Source organism: Nyctibius grandis, chromosome 33 (assembly GCF_013368605.1).
Source record: "Nyctibius grandis isolate bNycGra1 chromosome 33, bNycGra1.pri, whole genome shotgun sequence".
Taxonomy (NCBI): Eukaryota; Metazoa; Chordata; class Aves; order Nyctibiiformes; family Nyctibiidae; genus Nyctibius; species Nyctibius grandis.
In genome coordinates this window covers 5219402-5241318 of record NC_090690.1, presented here as the reverse complement: position 1 = coordinate 5241318, position 21917 = coordinate 5219402, and the positions used below count along the sequence as shown (strand labels likewise).

Below are 21917 nucleotides of genomic sequence, written 5' to 3'. Positions count from 1 at the left end.
TCTAGCTCAGAAGGATTGGCAGCGTGACTAACTACAGAGATCAAATCTAAAGCACGTGGAGAGGTGCCGAGTTGAAGCGCTTTCATATTAGGGTTTCAAGTCCTAAGCAGCACACACACACACACGCTTCCGTGCGACACTCATGCACCGCTCGCTCGAAGGCACTGGGATTTCCACCTCTCTGCTCGGACGGGAACGCATCCCAAAGCTTCCTTGTTATGATCACCGGCAGGGACTCATGGCTCAAGTCTTGGAAAAAAAGGGGGCAATTCAGGGATTTATGGATGCTGCAGCAAAGCTGGGAGCGAGGGAGGGCAGGGCATCGCCGCAGGGGCACGCCAAAAGGCGCTTCTCAGCCCCACGGAGACGAAGCCAGCCTGTTGCCCCCCACCCAGCGCTCAGGTCCCCCAAGAGCAGCAAGAGGAGCCATGGGAACAGAACTCCAGCTCTTCCCAACACAAAACCTCTCTGCTTCGCATTTCCAGAAGATGCAATTGCTGCCAGCCCCGGATGAGCGAGTTCAATGACATAATTAATTGGCACAGGTTGGAGGAGAAACATGAGCCGAGCAATAGGGTTTTGGCACCAGACCCATTCGCCGTGACAGCCGGACGGGGGCAGAACTGCTCCGCGGCGGCCGGCTCGACTGTAAATTTCAAGTGATCATTACTAAGGAAACTTAAGACCTTTTCCCTTTTACTGGTGAAGCGATCTACCTACGAAGCCGTGAGAGAGAAGAGGAGCTCAAGCAATGCAGCACTAACTGCTCTCAAAGCCCTCACCCAGTTTGTCTGTGGATGTGATAATATCGCCTGGAAGGGAGGAGTCCAGATCTGCATCCAAGATGCCCAGTGGGTCGAGTTGTGCTACATGATGCCCTCGAATCTATGAAATGGGCCGGGAATGGAAAGGAGAACAGGTACCAAGAGAGGGGAGAAGGGGAAAGGGAGAAAAACAAAAAGAGGGGAGGGGTAAAAAAGTTAAATTACTTTAGAATTAATTTGCAGAGTAATTCTCACCCACGTTTGGAGAAACAGTTACGGGTGCATCATCAAAATTTACACAACTAATGCCGAGAGGATCAAGCTTTGCAATGTGATGACCCCTGACCTAGAAGCAATAACACAGATTAGTCATTAAAACAGGTTAATTGAAAAGACATTCCTTAAAAGAAAAGAAGTCATGCCTTTTTTTTTTTTTAGCCATGCAGAACAGCTTCCCTCTCTACATTTTCTGCAGAACCACCCCAATTTCTGGCTGCAACTGAAGCCTGGAAGAAGTTGGATTTACTTTCAGCTACAGCACATAGGCGTGAGTGCCACCAGCTGCAAGGACCGCTCTGCTCTGCCTGAAGCCAGGCAGGGAGACGGAGGTCTTCTTCACAGTAGAGACCTTCCAGAACTGAGGTCCGAGGGTCTCCCGCTGCTTGCCTGGTGTCCAACCTGAGCACCTCCTCTCTACAGATGCAGTAACTCCACACCGATGGTTTCCTCCTAAGCATCAGAGCAAAGAAAGAGGCAATTTTCCAGATTTTGGCAGGTCTAGGTGCTCTCCTGCCAACGTCGCAGAGAAAACAAGCTTTGCCACCAGCAGCAGCAGCTCGTGAAAGGCAGAGGAACGTGTCTGAGGAACATCTGCCTGTGTGTGCTATTAGAGGTCAGCAGCTCACAGCATCCTTCCAGAGAGAGAAGCCCACAGCAGGACTTGGAGCACTCTTCTGGGAAAGGGCAGGTGTGGAAATACTGAAGAGCTTTGGCACCAAGAGAGCCTTGATGGCTCCCGGTGGTGGTAGTCAGGGCCAGGAGTCACCATGCCAGGAGCCACGGAGACTAATGAGAGGTAACAAGGAGTTTTGCTTTTGACCTTCCCAGGAGGAGATGGTGCCCAGAGATGGACCCCAGCACACCTCGATGGGCAAACTCATTTCCTCTTGGTGGCCAGCGCTCTCCAACTGACAAGCCATGGTTTCTTTCTTGACAGCTCCTGTTCTCGAAGCTTCAGGCTCAGCTATGCTGGGAGCGGGGCAGGAAACCCTACTGCCGTGGTACAGGGTGTGATGGTGCCTTCACGCTGTGACAACGATACTCGTGGCCATCAAATCTGGTATCAGTTCAAAAAATCACTCGCATACGAGGGGATTCCTAAACCTCTCATACAACCCAGACACACCGATTGGACCTTATTTGCCAGAGAGCTGTCCCTGTTCAGAGCATCCCAAGGGGATTTTGGGAAAGGATTTTTGTGTTTTCACCAGCCAAAGAGCCCAAAACCAACCATCGACGTTAAGGCAAATGGCTGAGACTGATCCCCCGCCACGCTCTCCGCAGGGCCAGATGATGACGTGCCCTTGAGCACTGGTGGCCACACAGAAAGCTCTTCTCCTGGGCCAGCTTTGTCTAGGAATTATTTGCTCGCCCATCTTGCAACAAAGCACAGGGCTAGCCCATCATTTAGCAGTTGGCAGGACACAAGCTCACCACGCTGTTCCCCATGGCCAGGATGTTCTCACCAGGACCAGGAGGCCACTTTGTCTGGCAAACAGCTTTGAGCTTGAGGTGTCCAGTGGCTTTGAGGTCAACTCAGCAGTTTGCAGGTACACAGAAAATCCTCAAATCAGTGTGGGAGCAAAGAGAAGGTCTCTTCCCCCGTAGGAGCCATGGTGCTTGTTATTCTGCACATGCAACGCAAGCCAACACAAGAAGCCTCCAACCCAGAACAAGACCACAGCAGATATTTGCAGGAAGCATCATGCTCGCAGGCCCTGGTACTGATAGAGGACTTCAACCACCCGGACATCGGCTGGAAAAGCGGCACAGAGAACTACGAGCAGTCCAGGAAACTACTGGAGTGCGTTGAGGACAACCTCCTAGTAGAGATGATGGAGAGCCCAACCAGAGGAGAGGTACTGCTGGACCTGTTGCTCACTAATGCGGAAGAACTTATCGGAGAGGTCAACACTGGAGGTAGCCCAGGCTGCAGCGATCATACCCTGGTCGAATTCTCAAACTTGAAGGGTACGGGATGGGTAAAAGGCAGAATCAGGACCCTACACCTCAGAAAGGCCAAATTTTGGCTGTTTAGGGCACTAGTGCATGGGATCCCTTGGGAAACTGCCCTTGGAAGCAAAGGAGTGAATGAGAGCTGGGAGATATGGCCCTGGCTGCAGTGACCATGAAATGGTGGAGTTCAGGATCCTTAGGGCAGCAAGGAGGGCGCACAGCCAGCTCACCACCCTGGACTTCAGGAGAGCAGACTTTGGCCTCTTCAGGGACCTGCTTGTGAGAGTACCTTGGGATAAAGCCCTAGAGGCCCAAGGAAGCTGGTTAGTATTCAAGGAGCACCTCCTCCAGGCTCAGGAGCGATGCAACTCAACAAAGAGAAAGTCAGGCCAAAACACCAAGAGACCTGCATGGATGAACAAGGAGCTCCTGGATAAACTCAGGCACAAGAAAGAAGCCTACAGAGGGTGGAAGCAAGGGCAGGTAGCCTGGGAGGAATACAGAGAACTTGTCTGAGCAGCCAGGGATCAGGGTAGGAAAGCTAAAGCCCTGATGGAATTAAATCTGCCCAGGGACGTCATGGGCCACAAGAAAAGCTTCTATAGGTATGTCAGTGATAAAAGGAAGACCAGGGAAAATGTGGGCCCTCTCCGGAAGGACACGGGAGACTTGGTCACCTGGGATATGGAGAAGGCTGAAGTATTGGGAAAATAAGCAGGAGGAGTTAGAAATCCGTGTTCGGTCGGGGGGCTATGATCTAGTGGCAATTACAGAGACTTGGTGGGACGCCTCGCATGACTGGAATGTGGTCATGGATGGCTATGTCCTGTTCAGGAAAGACAGGCCGCTAAGGAGAGGTGGTGGAGTTGCTCTTTATGTGAGTGAGCAGCTAGAATGTATTGAGTTCTGTCCAGAGGCAGATCAGGAGCGAGTTGAGAGTCTGTGGGTGCGAATTAAGGGGCAGGCTGGCAGGGGTGATACTGTTGTGGGTGTCTATTACAGGCCACCGGATCAGGATGAGGACGGTGATGAGGCCTTCTACAGGCAGCTGAGAGCAGTCTCGCAATTACAGGGCCTGGTTGTTGTGGGGGATTTCAACTACCCTGATATTTGCTGGGAGGCCTACTCAGCCAGCCATCCCCAGTCCAGGAGGTTCCTCCAGTGCATTGATGATAACTTTCTGATGCAAATGGTGGATGAGCCAACTAGGAGAGGAGCGCTGCTGGATCTGATCCTCACTAACAAGGAGGGTCTGGTTGAAGAGGTGAAGGTTGAGGGCAGCCTTGGTTGTAGCGACCATGAGATGGTAGAGTTCAGGATCTCATGTGGCAGGAACAGAATAGCTAGCAGAATCGCAACCCTGAACTTCAGGAGGGCCAACTTTGGCCTTTTCAGGCAATTGCTAGGGGAAATCCCATGGGACAGGGTACTAGAAGGTAAGGGGGCCCAAGATAGTTGGTTAGCGTTCAAGGACTGCTTCTTCCGAGCTCAAGATCAGAGCATCCCAACAGGTAGGAAGTCAAGGAAGGGTACCAGGAGACCTGCATGGTTAAACAGGGAACTGCTGGGCAAACTCAAGTGGAAGAAGAAGGTGTACAGATCGTGGAAGGAGGGGCTGGCCACTTGGGAGGAATATAAGTCTGTTGTCAGAGGATGTAGGGAGGCAACTAGGAAAGCTAAGGCCTCCTTGGAATTAAACCTTGCAAGAGAGGTCAAGGACAACAGAAAGGGCTTCTTCAAATACATTGCAGGTAAAGCCAACACTAGAGGCAATGTAGGCCCACTGATGAATGAGGTGGGGGTCCTGGAGACAGAGGATAAAAAGAAGGCGGAGTTACTGAATGCCTTCTTTGCCTCTGTCTATACTGTTGGAAGCTGTCCTGAGGAGCCCTGGACCCCTGCGGCCTCAGAAGAAGTCAGGATAGAGGAGGAATCTGTCTTGGTTGATGAGGGCTGGGTCAGGGACCAATTAAGCAACCTGGACGTCCATAAATCCATGGGCCCTGATGGGATGCATCCGCGGGTGCTGAGGGAGCTGGCGGAAGTCATTGCTAGGCCACTCTCCATCATCTTTGCTAAGTCATGGGCAACAGGAGAGGTGCCTGAGGACTGGAGGAAAGCGAATGTCACTCCAGTCTTCAAAAAGGGCAGGAAGGAGGACCCGGGTAACTATAGACCGGTCAGCCTCACCTCCATCCCCGGAAAGGTGATGGAACAACTTGTTCTTGGTGCTGTCTCTAGGCACATCAAGGATAGGGGGATCATTAGGGGCACTCAGCATGGCTTCACCAACGGGAAGTCTTGCTCAACCAACTTGATAGCCTTTTATGAGGATGTTACCCGGTGGATAGATGATGGTAAAGCTGTGGATGTGGTCTATCTCGATTTCAGTAAAGCGTTTGACACGGTCTCCCACAGCATCCTCGCAGCTAAACTGAGGAAGTGTGGTCTGGATGATCGGGTAGTGAGGTGGATTGTGAACTGGCTGAAGGAAAGAAGCCAGAGAGTGGTGGTCAATGGGACAGAGTCCAGTTGGAGGTCTGTGTCTAGCGGAGTTCCGCAAGGGTCGGTTCTGGGACCAGTTCTATTCAATATATTCATTAATGACTTGGATGAGGGATTAGAGTGCGCTGTCAGCAAGTTCGCTGATGACACAAAACTGGGAGGAGTGGCTGATGCGCCGGAAGGCTGCGCAGCCATTCAGAGAGACCTGGACAGGCTGGAGAGTTGGGCGGGGAGAAATTTAATGAAATTTAACAAGGGCAAGTGTAGAGTCCTGCATCTGGGCAAGAACAACCCCATGTACCAGTACAAGTTGGGGACAGAGCTGTTGGAGAGCAGCGTAGGGGAAAGGGACCTGGGGGTCCTAGTGGACAGCAGGATGACCATGAGCCAGCAGTGTGCCCTTGTGGCCAAGAAGGCCAATGGCATCCTGGAGTGTATTAGAAGGGGTGTGGTCAGCAGGTCAAGAGAGGTTCTCCTCCCCCTCTACTCTGCCCTGGTGAGGCCGCATCTGGACTATTGTGTCCAGTTCTGGGCCCCTCAGTTCAAGAAGGACAGGGAACTGCTAGAGAGAGTCCAGCGCAGAGCCACGAAGATGATTAAGGGGGTGGAACATCTCCCTTATGAGGAGAGGCTGAGGGAGCTGGGTCTCTTTAGCTTAGAGAAGAGGAGACTGAGGGGTGACCTCATTAATGTTTATAAATATGTAAAGGGCAAGTGTCAAGAGGATGGAGCCAGGCTCTTCTCAGTGACATCCCTTGACAGGACAAGGGGCAATGGGTGCAAGCTGGAGCACAGGAGGTTCCACTTAAATTTGAGGAAAAACTTCTTTACTGTAAGGGTGACTGAACACTGGAACAGGCTGCCCAGAGAGGTTGTGGAGTCTCCTTCTCTGGAGACATTCAAAACCCGCCTGGACGCGTTCCTGTGTGGTATGGTCTAGGCAATCCTGCCCCGGCAGGGGGATTGGACTAGATGATCTTTCGAGGTCCCTTCCAATCCCTAACATTCTGTGATTCTGTGATTCAACGCCTTTTTTGCCTCAGTCTTCACCGGCAAGTGCTCTAGCCTCACGACCCAAGTCGTAGAATCCAAAGGCATTCTCCTGATCTCACCATAGGAGAAGATCAGGTTCGAAACCATCTAAGGAACCTAAAGGTGCACAAGTCCGTGGGACCTGATGAGATACATCTGAGGGTCCTGAAGGAACTGGTGGATGAAGTTGGTAAGCCGCTATCCATCATTTTTGAGAAGTCGTGGCAGTCTGGTGAAGTTCCCACTGACTGGAAAAGGGGAAACATAACCCCCATTTTTAACAGGGGAAAAAAGGAAGACCCGGGGAACTACAGGCCAGTCAGTCTCACCTGTGTGCCCAGCAAGATCACGGAGCAGATCCTCCTGGAAACTACGCTAAGGCACATCGAAAACAGAAAGGTGGTTGGTGACAGCCAACATGGCTGCACTAAGGGCAAATCATGCCTGACAAACTTGGTGGCCTTCTACAACAGGGTTACAGAGTTGATGGATAAGGGAAGAGTGACTGATGTCATCTACCTGGAGTTGTGCAAATCATTTGACACTGTCCCGCACGACATCCTTGGCTCTAAGCTGGAGAGACACGGCCTTGACGGATGGAGCACTCGGGGGATACGGAATGGCTGGATGGTCGCGCTCAAAGAGTTACGGTCAACGGCTCGATGGCCAAGGGGGCACCAGTGACGGGTGGCGTTCCTCAGGGGTCGGGATTGGGACCGGTCCTGTTTAACATCTTTGGTGGGGACACGGACAGTGGGACTGAGTGCACCCTCAGTGAGTTTGGGGACGACCCCGAGCTGTGCGGTGCGGTCGCCACGCTGGAGGGAAGGGATGGCATCGAGAGGGACCTGGACAGGCTGGAGAGCTGGGCCTGTGCGAACCGCATGGAGTTCAACAAGGCCAAGTGCAAGGTCCTGCATGTGGGTCGGGGCGATCCCAAGCACAAACACAGGCTGGGCAGAGAATGGATTGAGAGCAGCCCTGAGGAGAAGGACTTGGGGTGATGGGTGACGAGAAGCTCACCATGAGCCAGCCACGTGCACCTGTGAGGGTGGTGAGACCCTGGTCCAGGTTGCCCAGAGAAGCTGTGGCTGCCCCCTCCCTGGCAGTGTTCAAGGCCAGGTTGGATGGGGCTTGGAGCAACCTGGGCTGGTGGAAGGTGTCCCTGCCTGTGGCAGGGGGGTTGGAACGAGATGGGCTTTGAGGTCCCTTCCAACCCAAACCATCCTGTGATTCAAAAAGAAATGATGACTTGGACATGCAACCACAGCTACAATTAAGAAGCCATCACTGATGCCGCAGCCAAGCAGGGTCACTGCTCACCTATAATTACAGGGACAATCCAGCTCAATCCAATTAATAAATTAATTGTCTGGTGTTTTAAGGAGGTTACCCATCACTGGCAGGGCTTCCTCCTGCCTGCCTGCTCTTTCATACCTCCATACACTGGGCTGAACTTTCCCAGCTGGACACCCCACTGCAGCTACAGCCCTACAGTGACGCCGCGGTGGGAAGGGAGGTGGGTTTCTCCCTGCAGACAGCTTAGAAGAGACATCCAAGAGCGATCACCTCCCAGTGCTGCCGTTCGGAGATGGAGGAGGTGACAGGAACGCAGAAGAGGGTACAGAGTTTGCGTTCAAATCGCTGACTTGGAGCTGCTGCCTCCAACTGTATCAGTCACTTTCTTGAACTTGGCATCTTCCCGCTTGTTCCACCAGGGAGAGCTGCATGGCCTTTAGAAACAGCTCACCAGGATCCGCCCGAGCTGGAGAGAGCTGGCAGGGCAGTCACCTCCCATGAAATCAGCCACGAGGGAAGAGGCAGGTCCTCACCAACACGTCCCACCTTCCCCTTCTTAAAGAAAAGCAGGGCAGAGCCCCAGCGGTGACGTCGGCACCTCGGCTGCGGAGGTGAGCAGGGCAGGGGCACTTTCTTCAACGCAGAGAGCAGGGCCAAGCTGGGCAGACCTTTGGAACTGCCCAGTGCTGCAGTTCTTGCCTTAACCCGTGGCCTTGTACGTTGGATTTTGCCCGTACCCAAGCAGGAACATGACCTGCACCACGTGCTTCTTTGCAGGAATAGGTGAGAAGATCATGGTCACACCTCGACAGCAGCTGGGTTTGTTAACTTCTCACCGCAGCCCCAATTAAAGCCCCCATGCCTGACAAACCAGAGTGCAACCCAAAGGTGAAAGGACAACACAGATGTAGAAACACATCTAGATGTTCTCTCGAGTTCAAATATTGACTGGCCATTCCCCAGCCGGAGGATGTTTCTCCCAAAAGGCTGACTTTGGCAGCACCAGTCCCACTTGCAGCCCTCTTCCAGGTCACAAATCACAAGGAAATGTTTCCTGAACTCTTTCTTTTAGGACCTCAGAAGCTCTCTCAGCGGGATAGGTGTCCCACACTGCTGCTGAGCATGGCAGGAGCCCACCGCACAGGAGCATCATTCTAGAAGCCAGCAAACCACCCTGCACGGAGAAGACCTCCCCCTCCCTGCCACCGGCATTGTTCTGTTTGGGTGACAATAGCTTTAATCTTCCTATTATGCAGCAAAGCATCAGCTGAGCTTCTGCCCCAACAGATCAGCAGCTCCTGTTAACAACCAGGCAGCCCAGCACGCATCCTGAACGCTCTCCATGAAAAACACATGCATCGACCGCCCTAACCCCAGCCCACCTCAACCACCCTCTGTGGTGGACACACTCCTCCTCAGCGCAAAGCCCATCTCCTTACCTGATACGCCCGGATAAGAGATTGCACTGCGAGATGGTCCTCCACCAGTTTATCTACGTTGGGCTGCGCTTGAACCAGGAACTGGGCTTGGGACAGCATGGAAAGGCTGGTACTCAGTGGAGGGGGGCTTTGGTAAGCGGTGCCTGGAGCAGCTCCAGCATTGGCGTTGCGAAAGAAGATGTCCCATGACTAGGAAAAGGGAAAGAAGAGAGGTGACAGGGTCATTACCCGCAACCCAAACGCCTCCTCATTTGAGGTTATAGAATCACAGAATCACAGACTGGTTTGGGTTGGAAGGGACCTTAAAGCCCATCTCGTTCCAACCCCCTGCCACAGGCAGGGACACCTTCCACCAGACCAGGTTGCTCCAAGCCCCATCCAACCTGGCCTTGAACACTGCCAGGGAGGGGGCAGCCACAGCTTCTCTGGGCAACCTGGGCCAGGCTCTCACCACCCTCACAGCAAAGAATTTCTTCCTCAGATCTCATCTCAGTCTCCCCTCTTGCAGTTTAAAACCATTCCCCCTCATCCTGTCACTCCATGTCCTTGTCAAAAGTCCCTCTCCCGCTTTCCTGTAGCCCCTTCAGGCACTGGAAGGTGCTAGAAGGTCTCCCCGCAGCCTTCTCTCCTCCAGGTTGAACAGCCCCAGCTCTCTCAGCCTGTCTCCAGAGCAGAGGGGCTCCAGCCCTCTGAGCATCTCCGTGGCCTCCTCTGGACTCGCTCCAACAGCTCCGTGTCCTTCTTCTGTTGGGCCCCAGAGCTGGACGCAGCACTGCAGGGGGGGTCTCACGAGAGCGGAGCAGAGGGGCAGAATCCCCTCCCTCGCCCTGCTGGCCACGCTGCTGGGGATGCAGCCCAGGACACGGGTGGCTTTGGGCTGCGAGCGCACGTTGCCGGCTCATGGTGAGCTTCTCGTCACCCATCACCCCAAGTCCTTCTCCTCAGGGCTGCTCTCAATCCATTCTCCAGCCAGCCTGGATTTGTGCTTGGGATCGCCCCGACCCAGTTACGGGTTCTCAGCTCAATTGCCACAGTGGGGAGTAAATCCCCCTGGGGCAGAGCTGCCTCATCCCCTCCGCCCCAGCCCCACGCAGCCGCTGCCAAAGGCACCCACCTGCCTTGGACAGAAAAGCACTAAAGCTCTCCCACTACTCCAGTTACACCATTATCCCACTTCCCATCCATCTGGACAGTTATTTTTGGCACGAGCCCATCCCCAGAGCCCACCCTCCCTGGGCAGCAGCGCTCAGGACAGGACACAGGTGACACCCCATGCCTGGCTCAGCTCAAAACCACTACTCTGAGCAATGAGCCCCAGCCTGGTCTTCAGGCTCTCGTTCCCTTCTCTCCAGGGCAGGAGTTTGCACTCTGAATACCCACAATATGTTCTGAAAAGTATTTTTTACCCTTTAATCAAACACACTTCTTCCTCTTTTCCATGGTCTAAACGGCCTGAGCCCCAGGTTGCAGCACGACCCGTGCTGTCCCAGCAATGGCTTCTTACTTTTTCCGTCCCCTCTCCCATTTCTCCCCATCCTCTCAGCGACGGGGACGCCAGCGCTACACGGATACTCCCGTTCCAGCTCCCCCCTTAGCAATGCAGACACCACCTCTGTTCCTGCACTCCTCTGCAGACGGGCGTTTCTAGGTGTTAAGAAAACAAAGCAAAACCCCCCCAAAAAAAGCCCTCGACAGACTTGGTGTAACTTTGTGGGACTTATCCAGCGCTGCCTGAAGAGCCCCGAGGCATCCCAGGCCAAACCTGAGCTAATCTGCCTGCTTGAAGAGGCACCTGGGGAAGGGGAAGAGCCCAGCAGAGCAAAGTCCAAGTCCACGTCCTCCCATCACGCTCCCACCCTTGCCCTCTTCCCACGTGCCACCGAGCAATAGCAAAGGACGGGGGCGAAGCAGAGTGGCATCTCCACGTGCCCGAGACGCCAGCTAGAGCAAACCAACCCCATCGGATCCACGCTGGTTTTAGCCCAAGGGTCTCTCCGCTGACCAAGAGCAAGAGCCCAGCGCTCAGCACCCTGCGCACCCCTCAACGTCAGGTCTGTGGGGAGCACCAAACGCAACCCAGCACCAAACCCAACCCAGCACCAACCCCAACCCAGCAGCCAACCCCATCAGCTTTAAATCAAGCCAAAAAGAGCCTTCGGAGCAGCTTCGGTGGTGGTTTGGGGGAGAAAAAGCAGCTTTTGCAGCCTGGTAGCAGGGTGGAAGGGACTGAAAACCTGACCTTTGCCAGAGGAGCATCAGGTCTCCCCCTTCCCTGGAGCTCCTCCGGCTGCAGCGCCCATCACATGCCCCAGGAAGCTATTTCCAGCCGGGATTTACCCGGACGCCCCATCACACGGCTGCGCAAGGTGATTAAATTTAGAAACGGGTCACGTTGAAGGAACATAAATAAAATCTGGAACAATCTGGCACCGTAACTGATAAACAATAGCTCCCCCAAAGGAAAAAAAAAGAAGAAAAACAAAACAAAAAGCAAAGAGAGAAAACATCCATCCCAGCTCTGATTGCTGCCTGCTAAAGGAAATGGCAGTAGGAAAAGAGGGAGAGCTGCTTTTGTACGATCCTGACTCCTGGCCGCCTGCGAGAGCAGCCCAAGCCCCTTCCCTTCCCCGGGCTCGCAGAGCTCATGGGTGCCCCAGAAGCCATCGGAGGGACGAGCACCCCAGGATGGGCTCCGTGCCCTCGGGATGGGGAGGAATCTGGATGGCTGCTTTGCTCCGTGATTTAAGGTTGTTTAATGTACTGGAAAACAGAGGCAAGAGGATGGGAGCATCTGCTAGCCCAGGGAGGGGGCTGGCAGCGCTGCGGCGGGACAGGGACAGAGCCAGGAGGCAGATATCGCCTTTATAACCTCCTCTCTTCTGACATTCAACAATATTAACCTCTTGGAGATGGCAATTTGCTACTGTTCTGAAAGAAAAAGTTCATTTTAAGCTTCGCAAACAAGGTGCGGCACTGGCCCGGTCAGCTCGGGCACTTTCGCTTTATTGCCCAACATTAATTACAGAGAATTTCAGGCTTTGCCCCCCCGGGCGAAGGCTGCGGCCCTGATAAAGAGCTATAAAAATGTCAGCTTTCAAGTTCCTGATTCGGTTTCGAAATTCAAGAGTATTCGAGGGCCACCCCGGGGGTTTCTGGTGACCCAGGGAGGTGCCAGGGAGGTGCCCCTGGAGCTCACGAGGTGTCTCTGCAGCTCACGTATCCGCACGGGAGAGGCTGAATAGCCCCATCAGCGTTATCCTGCTCTTATCACGGGAAGGACTTTGCCTTAATCCAGCACTTGTCAAAGGTAACAGCGGTAATAAAGCTCATCAGGTTGTTCCCCTCCGAGCCTCTCCGTGCCCACGGCAGCCCTGCGAAAGCTCCTCCAGTTTATAACCTACACAGAGAGAGTATAAGGTGTGTGTATATAGGGTGTAAGAGAGCTCAGTTTCACCTCACTCTTACACAGAGGGCTCGAAGCCGCCACCTCCCCGCTCCGAAGCACGCGGGCAGCCCCCAGGTCTCAGCACGCTCAAGGCCACCAACCCCAGGCCCCTGCTGTGACCATCCCACAGCCACACGTCCCACCACAGCCACGGCACAAGGCGTTCACCCGAGGGACAAGGTTCTTGTCCCTTGTCTCACCCAAGGACAAGAACGTCCCCGCCGTTCGCCCAGGCAAAGCGGGACAGAGAGCCAAGTGACCGCGGTGAGCCCGGAGAGCTCAGGCTTTAGGGGGATTTTGAGCTGAGCTCTGAGAGCAGAGCTCGCCGCGGGCTTCTCTGCTGGGAACGGCCCCAAAAACAGCTCACCAAGCAAAACCAGCATCTTTCACTTCGTTTATCAGTCTCGGTTCCTGGAAAAGGCTTGTGGGATCCAGCCACGGCCACAAAGCCGGTTTGGATGTCACGCACGCACGGCAAGGGGAGAGGGGTGACATCTCCCACCTCAGATTGGGCTAGGGCTGCTCCAGGCTGGGAGATGCACAAGGGACGCATGGCCTCTACCTCCAGCTCGGGCTGTGTCCCTGCTCCTTCTCCTGCCACGGATACCAGGGGACAGAAGGCACCGACCAGACCTGCTCCGCGTGGTTGGCAAAGCAGGCGGCACCTCCTGCTTTAGCAGGGAGAAGAGGAGGAACATCAGAGCTTAAGGCTGGAAGACGAAGAGCCGAAACCAAACTTATGGTGGTAACCTTTGCTGAGAGTAGAGAGTCAAGCAGCTTATGCTCTGCACATCACCTTGTCCCTTATCAACACAAACAAGGACTTTCAGTTCTCCGGGGTGCTCCTTTTTGAAGACAGGGGATGAAACCCAAACGTTTCAAACTCTCAAGTGAGAATCCTACCAAATTCAGCCCCTATTTGTGAGCACAACGGCAAAGGACGCAGCAAAGGCACCTCCTGGGGCTGGGCGTGGGGGTCTGGCCTTGCTGCGGGTTCCTGCCATCGTGTCGGTGAAGCTGGGGTCACACGGCATGGCCTAAACACGGCGTGGTCATAAAACCACTTTCAATAAAAAAAAAACAAAACATATTAACAAGTCCATGTCAAAGACTGTTTGATGTCCAGGGAAGGGATTCTGCCCCTCTGCTCCGCTCTCGGGAGACCCCCCCTGCAGGGCTGCGTCCAGCTCTGGGCCCCCAACAGAAGAAGGACACGGAGCTGTTGGAGCGAGTCCAGAGGAGGCCACGAAGATGCTCAGAGGGCTGGAGCCCCTCTGCTCTGGAGACAGGCTGAGAGAGCTGGGGCTGTTCAGCCTGGAGAAGAGAAGGCTCCGGGGAGACCTTCTAGCACCTTCCAGTGCCTGAAGGGGCTACAGGAAAGCTGGAGAGGGGCTTTTTACAAGGGCGTGGAGTGACAGGACGAGGGGTAACAGTTTTAAACTGAAAGAGGGGAGATTGAGATGAGATCTGAGGAAGAAATTCTTTGCTGTGAGGGTGGTGAGAGCCTGGCCCAGGTTGCCCAGAGAAGCTGTGGCTGCCCCCTCCCTGGCAGTGTTCAAGGCCAGGTTGGATGGGGCTGGGAGCAACCTGGGCTGGTGGAAGGTGTCCCTGCCCGTGACAGGGGGTTGGAACTAGATGGGCTTTAAGGTCCCTTCCAACCCAAACCAGTCTGTGATTCTATGTACGTACATATGGGAGAGCTGTATCTCTCTACACCAGTTTAACCTGAACACAGGGGCTGCTGTTTAAGAAGGCTAAACCTGCCGTGGATGTACGACTGTTGGTATCACACTGGGTGTTGGTCTCTTCTCCCAAGTAACAAGAGACAGGATGAGAGAAACGGCCTCAAGTTGCCCCACGGGAGGTTTAGATTGGAGATCAGGGACAATTTCTTCATGGAAAGGGTTGTCAAGCACTGGCACAGGCTGCCCAGGGCAGTGGTGGAGTCACCATCCCTGGGGGGATTTAAAAGCCGTGTAGATGTGGTGCTGAGGGACATGGGTTAGTGGTGGGCTGGGCAGTGCTGGGGTGACGGTTGGACTCGATGAGCTTAAAGGTCCTTTCCAACCAAAACTATGATTCCATGATCATCCTCCTGCAACCAAAGCTCTCCCACCACCTGCCCTGAAGCAACCAACTTGCTCGGGGTCCTGTGGAGATGGCATGGGCCGTGCCCAGCATCGCCAGCACCAGCAGCTGGCAGAGAGCGGGGCAGAAGGAGGCCTTCCCCGGGGAAGCAGTCCTGGGAGCAAGCAGCACTGACCCCCAGCAGCCCACCGACACCCCACACCCTCACCTCTGCTCTTATCTGCTCATCAGACTCAGAAACCAGAGTTCAGCTGAAGGACTGCACACAGAAAACAACCTAAAATAGCTTTTTTTTTAAAAAAAAAATAATCTTCTCTACTCTAAACAAATTTAAGTTTAAACCACCAGTGTCTCATGGAGGAACTGAATTCATTTTGCCCAGCCAGGGCTGGAAGTCTACTAGGTTTTTGGTGACAACAGCGAAGAAACCCCAGCTCTTCCCTGGCAGACGGTCTCCCCCTCACCAGCAAAAAGCAGCCCGGCGAGGCGCAGCCCGTCTGCTCCGTGCAGGGAACAGATAAGCCGCAGGCAGGTCTGTGTGACGGCCAGACTCCACCCTCGGATCTGACCCTACATCTGATGGGATGGAAGCCAACGTTTATCGGGGACGGGGGTGACACGCTCCACTGTCGCGTCGGAGGGGACGCAGGCTGATGGGGACCACTCGTGAGCTGAGACCTGGGATGGTCACAATCCCAATCACACAGCAACAGCTCGGTGTCCCAGCAGGGACAGGGTGAGCCATGAAAAAGTACGGAGAGGAGAAAGGGGCCCAGCTAGGAGCTGGGAAGCGGTCACTGGAACGAGGTGGGATCCACCCCGGAGAGATGAGTCAAGTATGAGGGTCAAGTGCATCAAGGGGCAACAGCACAGTCCACACCAAACCTCAGGGATCAACCCCACCAGCAGTTTTGGGACCTGGAGCTGGATTTCATAGGATCACAGAACGGTTTGGGTTGGGACCTTCAAAGATCATCTGGTCCAACCTCCTTTCTGCCAAGCAGGACGCCAGCTTGATTTTGGTTAAAAAGCAGTCAGTAAGACTTGATTTTTACACTGCTAACGTCAGGTTCGCTTCCTGGCAGCGATAAGACCCCGTTTCATTTCATGCTGATTTTCCTTCCTGCCCAGCTGCACTGGAGGCAAAATCTTAAGTCAACTCCTGCACTGCCCTCCAAGCGCTTAAAAGTACTTCAAGGGACATTGATTTCCAGGGGTGACTAATACACACTTGCAATTCTTCACCATAAACTTTGGACCGGAGTCCTGGAGAGGTGGTGGGAGCTCCACCCTTGTAGATGCTTAAAACTTGACCGCACAAAACCCTGAGCGACCTGGTCTGGCCATGAAATTGGATGCCACCTCCAAGCCACCCACACCAGAGCAGAACCTCCAGAGGCTCCTTCCAACCTAAGTTCTCCCCCAGTTTCTTCAGCCAAGCGTCCATGAGGACTCCTGTATGGCACCGCATGCACTGCCTACCTACAGGCGAGCTGATGAAGCTACAGGGGCTACATTAAAGTGGAGACAAGACCAGAAGAGACTCAGAGGTCCGGCCTTGGGACCCAAACACACTTCCCAGCCATCTGCCCCCCTTACTCCTGATATTTACTCTCACATCTGCTCAAAGCAACCTTCAAGACTTGAGCAGGGTCTGTAGATCAAAGAGCCGGTATCAAACCGTGAAGACTCTTCGCCAAAGACACAAGCGTGCCTGTCGCTGGGACAAGTGTGGCGTCACCCTCGCTCATTTTTCAATCAGACTACATTCATGGCTTTTAGTTCAACATCCTGCCTCTGCAGGACGGGGCTGCACCACAGGCGTGTGCTTGGCTGGCTTTCAAGTCGCTCTTTGACAAAGGACACAACCCAAACCAACATACTTTGTGTTTTCCGAGTCCGTATTGCCCAGCTCTGCTACCCATTTGCCTCGAAAGAAGCATAAAGTCAACACCATGTGTGAAAACCCGGCTTTGATCCCACCTTAAGAGCTTTAAAGCACCCATGTGTTTTGGATGAGTGGGATCGGTGCCACCGACAACACGCTCAACGCTGATGCAGGCGTTGGGGCATGAGATCCCTTACTCACCCTTGACTGCTCATTTAACCATCGCATCCTGGTTTACAGACTGCTCACACGCTACTGAACAAAGAAAATCCCTGCTCTACATCAGCACATGTACAAAATTGTCTTAAAAACCCCTCAGGTTATGCTGAGGCTTAGTCACTAGAGGAACATTTTCCTTATGAAATGAAAAATGCAGCTGGGTTTCAGAAATCCTTTTCCCAGCTGAGCCCCCACCTGCTGGACTCTACGTAGAAGAGCTGACCTTCTCCTCGCTGGAGGAGCTTCAGTAATTCAGACCAAGACAGACCTCGACGCATACTGCCCATGGCTGGGTTGGTTTCCCAGTTTTAAGTTTGGGAGCAGCTGGTGGGAATCCCTCTGGCCACCAGACCCACTTCCCCCTCCCCAGGCTGCAGATCAACGCTCTGGCTTGATGCACACAAGCTCAGAGTCAAGCTTAGCTCCAGTCCGTCTGCCCCAACGTGTAACACACCCCCTGTGCCTGAAACGAAAAGGAAACCAGGCAAGATGTGGACAACACCCTCCCTGCCTCCCCCCACCCTCCGCTCCAGAATAAACCCTCCTGAGGAGTCGTCAGAACTGGGAAAAACAAAGCATCAGGAGCTCGTTAAAGGTGGATTCCCAGGAGTAGCTGTTCCTTGTATCCGCTTGCGATCCAGGATGCTGCTGCGTCCCACAAGCCCACGGCGTCCCCTCTTCAAAGAGAAGCTCCTCTTGGCTCTTGCTCAAGGAATCGCTGACGTTTCTTTCAGGCAAAGCGAGGCAGAAGGAACATCCACAACCATCCGACCCCTCCGGTTGAATTCAGTCCTCCTCAGGACGCGGGCACTTACCTGAACCCACCACCCAGCACACAGAGAGAGGAGCGAAGGCAAGATCCTGGCGAGGTTGCTCCTTACCTTATGTACACTTTTAGGATTTTCCAGCCAAGCGTAATACATTTCCTCCACGTAGCTCGAACTAGTCCCACTCAAAAAAGGCTCGGCAGCCACCGGCGCGCTGTAGCACCTGATCTGTTGAAACGTCCTGGGCGCTGCCGGCCTGTGTCGGGAAATTGTCTTTACAGTCTGCGAGGCCGTCAACGGCCTCAGCTTTGCTGCACAAGTCCTTAAGTTAAGCATGTTTGTCCCGTCGCCTCACGCAAGTTCCTGTTGGGAGAGGAAGGGAAAAGTGGGTTAGAAATTATTGCAGGAGAACACAGAGCAGAGACCACCCCCCACACACCCCCCGTCAGCCCCGAGCACGGAGAACTGAGCTTCGGATCAGCTTTTAATTCGGATCAATCCATCCACCCCATCCCACGGTTGAGTCCCCGAGGGCTGGGACACGCAGCTTTTGCTCAAGACGCTCGGCGCGGCTGGGTCTGCCTCCCCCGTCCCGGCACGGCACCGTCGTCTCCCCCGACGCGACGGTGAAAAGCAGATTTGCTCGGTGGGGTACCCACGAGTGGCTGCGCGTCAAAGCCACCCACACCCTTTTATATCGGCACCTTCGTACGAAACAAAGTCCATTGGACGGTGAAATGCAGCCTGGATTAACAGTATAAGGTATCACGTTCCCCCGGTGCTTTCTTCTTCAGTTCCTTAGCCAACATCATCTACCACTTTTCCAATAATAAACTCATAAAGCATTCTTTGATTTCTGTTGATTTTTTTTAATTCTTCCTCTGAGAATCCTCTTTTTGTTCGTTTTAAACAGGAAAATCCTCTCTAGGAAACTCAGCCTCCAACTTTGGCCCTTCAACCTCCCATTTCTCAGCAACGCAGACGGTCGTACGAGTTTAAAGCAAAGCCCTTGAAAGCACCCTGCCCAGAATGGTGCTGGAAAAAACCTGTTACCAGCTGGATTTTAATGCTGAATATTACATCTTCCTTCACGTCGAGCTGAGCGAGTCAGTGGGGAGCGCTCCTCCAGGTCTGTGCAAGCCACAGGAGGACAACTCTCATCACGGCGACCCACCATGGAAGCTTTTTGAAGGTCTCAGCTTCGATTTTTGCTGCGTTACTCACCCCGCGGCCGCTCTTCTTGGCCAAGGTTTTCCTCTCGCCCATTCGTGTTACGTGCACCAGGGTAAAGCTGGGAAGAAACAGTCTACGGGGAAAACCCTTTGCCAAGTAGAGGTGTGATGGTGCAAAGCGCTTGGGATGGGGGCTCCAGGACAGATCACTTCTCCTTAAAGCTCAGACCCAAGGCTGACGCAGATGACAGACCCAGAGAAGGGCTCTCCCCTGCCCAGAGAACCCAGAAAAGCAACCCAGAGCCAGCGTGGGACCTCTCAGTGGTCCCCCAGCAATGTCCACCTTGCAGCTCTCGGTGGGTGCACAGGCCTGGGGTTAACCATGCTCCTCGTCACAAGCATCTGCCCGACGGCCGCAGCCCAAGGGAAAGCGCTGGAGCAAGATCGTCCCGGGGAAAACGCCGGCGCTTGGAGCCAGCTCTTCTTGGAGCTGCCCTTTCCACCCAGCTCCTCCTGCAAGAGGCAGGACCCGAGGCTGGAGGTGACCCAACTGGCCGCTTTCCATATGCCTGAGCAGTTTAACGAGCAGCAGCCCAATGTCAAAGCAGCTATCGTGCGTCCACCAGATTAAAATGAAGTTTCGCAGCAAACGGGATTGAAAAAACAAAAATACACCTTCGTTAGCGGTGCTTCATCAGCCCAGCTTCCAGATTTGCCTCGCTGAGTTTAGTTCTGGCTACTCGCCACGGCAGCAGCGACGTTTCCCACCTCAAAACACAAGATTTTGGTCCAAAGAGCCTCAGGAATTGCTCTAATTCTAATTCAGTGTTTTACAGATTTATCCGATGAAAGAAGGGAAACCACTCGTCCTTTCCACCCCGCTCGCTCACTTCTGCTCACAGCCAAACCAGGGCCTCAGAGGTGACCTTAGTGCAGTCTACAACTACCTGAAGGGAGGGTGTAGCAGGGTGGGAGTCAGCCTCTTCTCCCAGGCAACCAGCGATAGGACAAGAGGACACAGCCTCAAGCTGCGCCAGGGGAGGGTCAGGTTGGACATTAGGAAGCATTTCTTCTCAGCAAGGGTCATTAGCCATTGGAAGGGGCTGCCCAGGGAGGTGGTGGAGTCACCATCTCTGGAGGGGTTTAAGGAAAGACTGGACATGGCACTTAGTGCCCTGGTCTAGTTGCCATGGTGGTGTCAGGGCAACGGTTGGACTCGATGAGCCCAGAGGGCTCTTCCAACCTCAGTGATTCTGGGATTCTGTAACAGGCAAGAAACGGCGGGCGGGTGCCAGACAGCGAGTGGGGCAGCACTAGAGGTTTTCCCAGCTCACCCCCCTCGGATTTAAGCAGCAAAACACCCGCAGATATTTTAGAGAGCTGACTGAAGCGGGTGTCGGTGCGCAGGGACGCGCGTAGGGGGAGAAGAAGCTTTAGGACGAAAGCGTCGGCGGCGTCTCCGGCTTTGGTGTCCGGTTTCGGTGCGGCCGCTCAGCAGCGTCCCGGTGACCTCTCTGGAAAAGAGCAGGGTTAATGCCAGGGTTTGAGCCAAAACGGAGCAGAACCGGGCGGTCTCTGAGGGCCTCTTGCAGCGAGGGTTGGCTTCCCCGAGGCGCGGAAGCCCAGGCGGTGCCGCGGAGCAGGGTGAGCTCAGAGCAGGGATGTTTTCTGAGGCAAATCAAAACAGCGCACGACGACCAGGAGGAAGGATGTAGGAAATCGAGGCTGAGATCAGCGATATCGGGGTCACGCGTGAACACAAAGCTCAAGAGGCGTTAAGGAGAGGGAGCCGGGGGTTTGTGGGCCGGGCCCTCGTGGCAACGGCCCCATCACACCCCAGATCTCACCAAGACGTCGAACGACACAAACATTCACCCCGTTAACAGCTGAGAGCGCACACTGAGGCACTAAACTTGACCTCTGGCAGCCGCCATCCATGACGCCCGCCGCACAAGGCTCTCGGCTGAGAACTGCGCTTGTTTTTTTGGGTTAAAATCACAACAAATTCAGCATTAATGGAAGCGGCGGGGCCGGCGCTGTCCCAGAGAGCCGCGGGCTCCCGGTGCAGCCGCTCCAGCACCGCTGGGCCCGCAGCAGCCGAGGGCCCCGGGGCAGGCGCTGACCCTCTCCGGGGGGCTGCACCATCGCCCCCCCGCCCCGGTCTGAGCCCTCCGAGGCCGCCCCGGGTGGGAGCGGGGGATCCACCCGCCGGGCGGGACGGGGCACCCCGGGGGGTCCGCGGGGTCTCGGGGGGGTCCCAGGGTCCCTCAGGCGCGGGCGGGCGCGGGAAGGGGGCGCGGGACCCCCCCGCCCGCCGCGCACGGCCCCACGCGGGCGCGCGGGGCCCGCCCCCGCTCATGCGCCCGCCAATCAGCGCTCGCCGCCGCCGCCCGGACATCGCGCGTCTCGCCGCCTATAGGAGCAGCGTGAAGCGCCGAGCCGCCTTCTCATTGGCTGCGCCGGGCTGCCCTTCTAGCGGTAGTCCCGCCCCGAGGCGCCCGGGCGGCGGCGCCAAGGACACCGGGGAGCGGCCGCGGCCCCCCCCAGCCCGCCGCGCCCTCCCGCCGCCTTCCGGCCCTGGCCCTCGCCCCGGCCCGGCCCCGCCCCGCTGCCGGACCCGGCCCCGCGCGGTACCCACCGGCACGTCCGCCCGTCCGCCACGCTCGTGGCCCCGGCTCTGACAGCGGCCCCCAACTGCCGGCTGCCGCCCCGCCCCGCGCCGCCCCGCCCCGAACGCTGCGTCACATCGTCGCCGCGCCCCCTTCCGCGTGCCGCCGCGCCCCCTCCGGGCCCAGCCCCAAAGCGCCGCGCGCGCTGGGCGGGGAGAAACCTCCCGGGGGCGGGGCCAAACCTCCGGGGGCGGGGCCATGCGTGGGGCGGGGCTTAGGCGGCGGGGGCCAGGGTGGGGCGGTCGGCGTGCTTGCGCGGCGCGGCCCTCGAACCAGGCCTGGGTGGCACGGCCTGGGGACCCCCACTATGGCCTGGGGACCCTCGCCACGGCCTGGGGACACCTAGTATGGCCTGGGGACCCCCATTATGGCCTGCGGATCCCTCGTATGTCCTG

General features: G+C 55.4%; 1 protein-coding gene across 2 annotated transcripts in view; it reads right to left on the bottom strand.

Moving 5' to 3' along the window:
- OGDH (oxoglutarate dehydrogenase) overlaps positions 1 to 21601 on the bottom strand; it is a 44959-nt gene extending 23358 nt beyond the window's left edge. For both annotated transcript variants that reach the window (XM_068421330.1, XM_068421332.1), the window contains exons 1-4: positions 21492 to 21601; positions 17796 to 18044; positions 9275 to 9463; positions 783 to 885 (exon numbers count right to left, since the gene is read on the bottom strand). In XM_068421330.1, the coding sequence (XP_068277431.1) occupies positions 783 to 885; positions 9275 to 9463; positions 17796 to 18017 (514 nt within the window). In that variant the 5' untranslated portion in view covers positions 18018 to 18044; positions 21492 to 21601. The remainder of the gene's footprint in view (positions 1 to 782; positions 886 to 9274; positions 9464 to 17795; positions 18045 to 21491) is intronic.
- Positions 21602 to 21917: the final 316 nt, after the last annotated feature.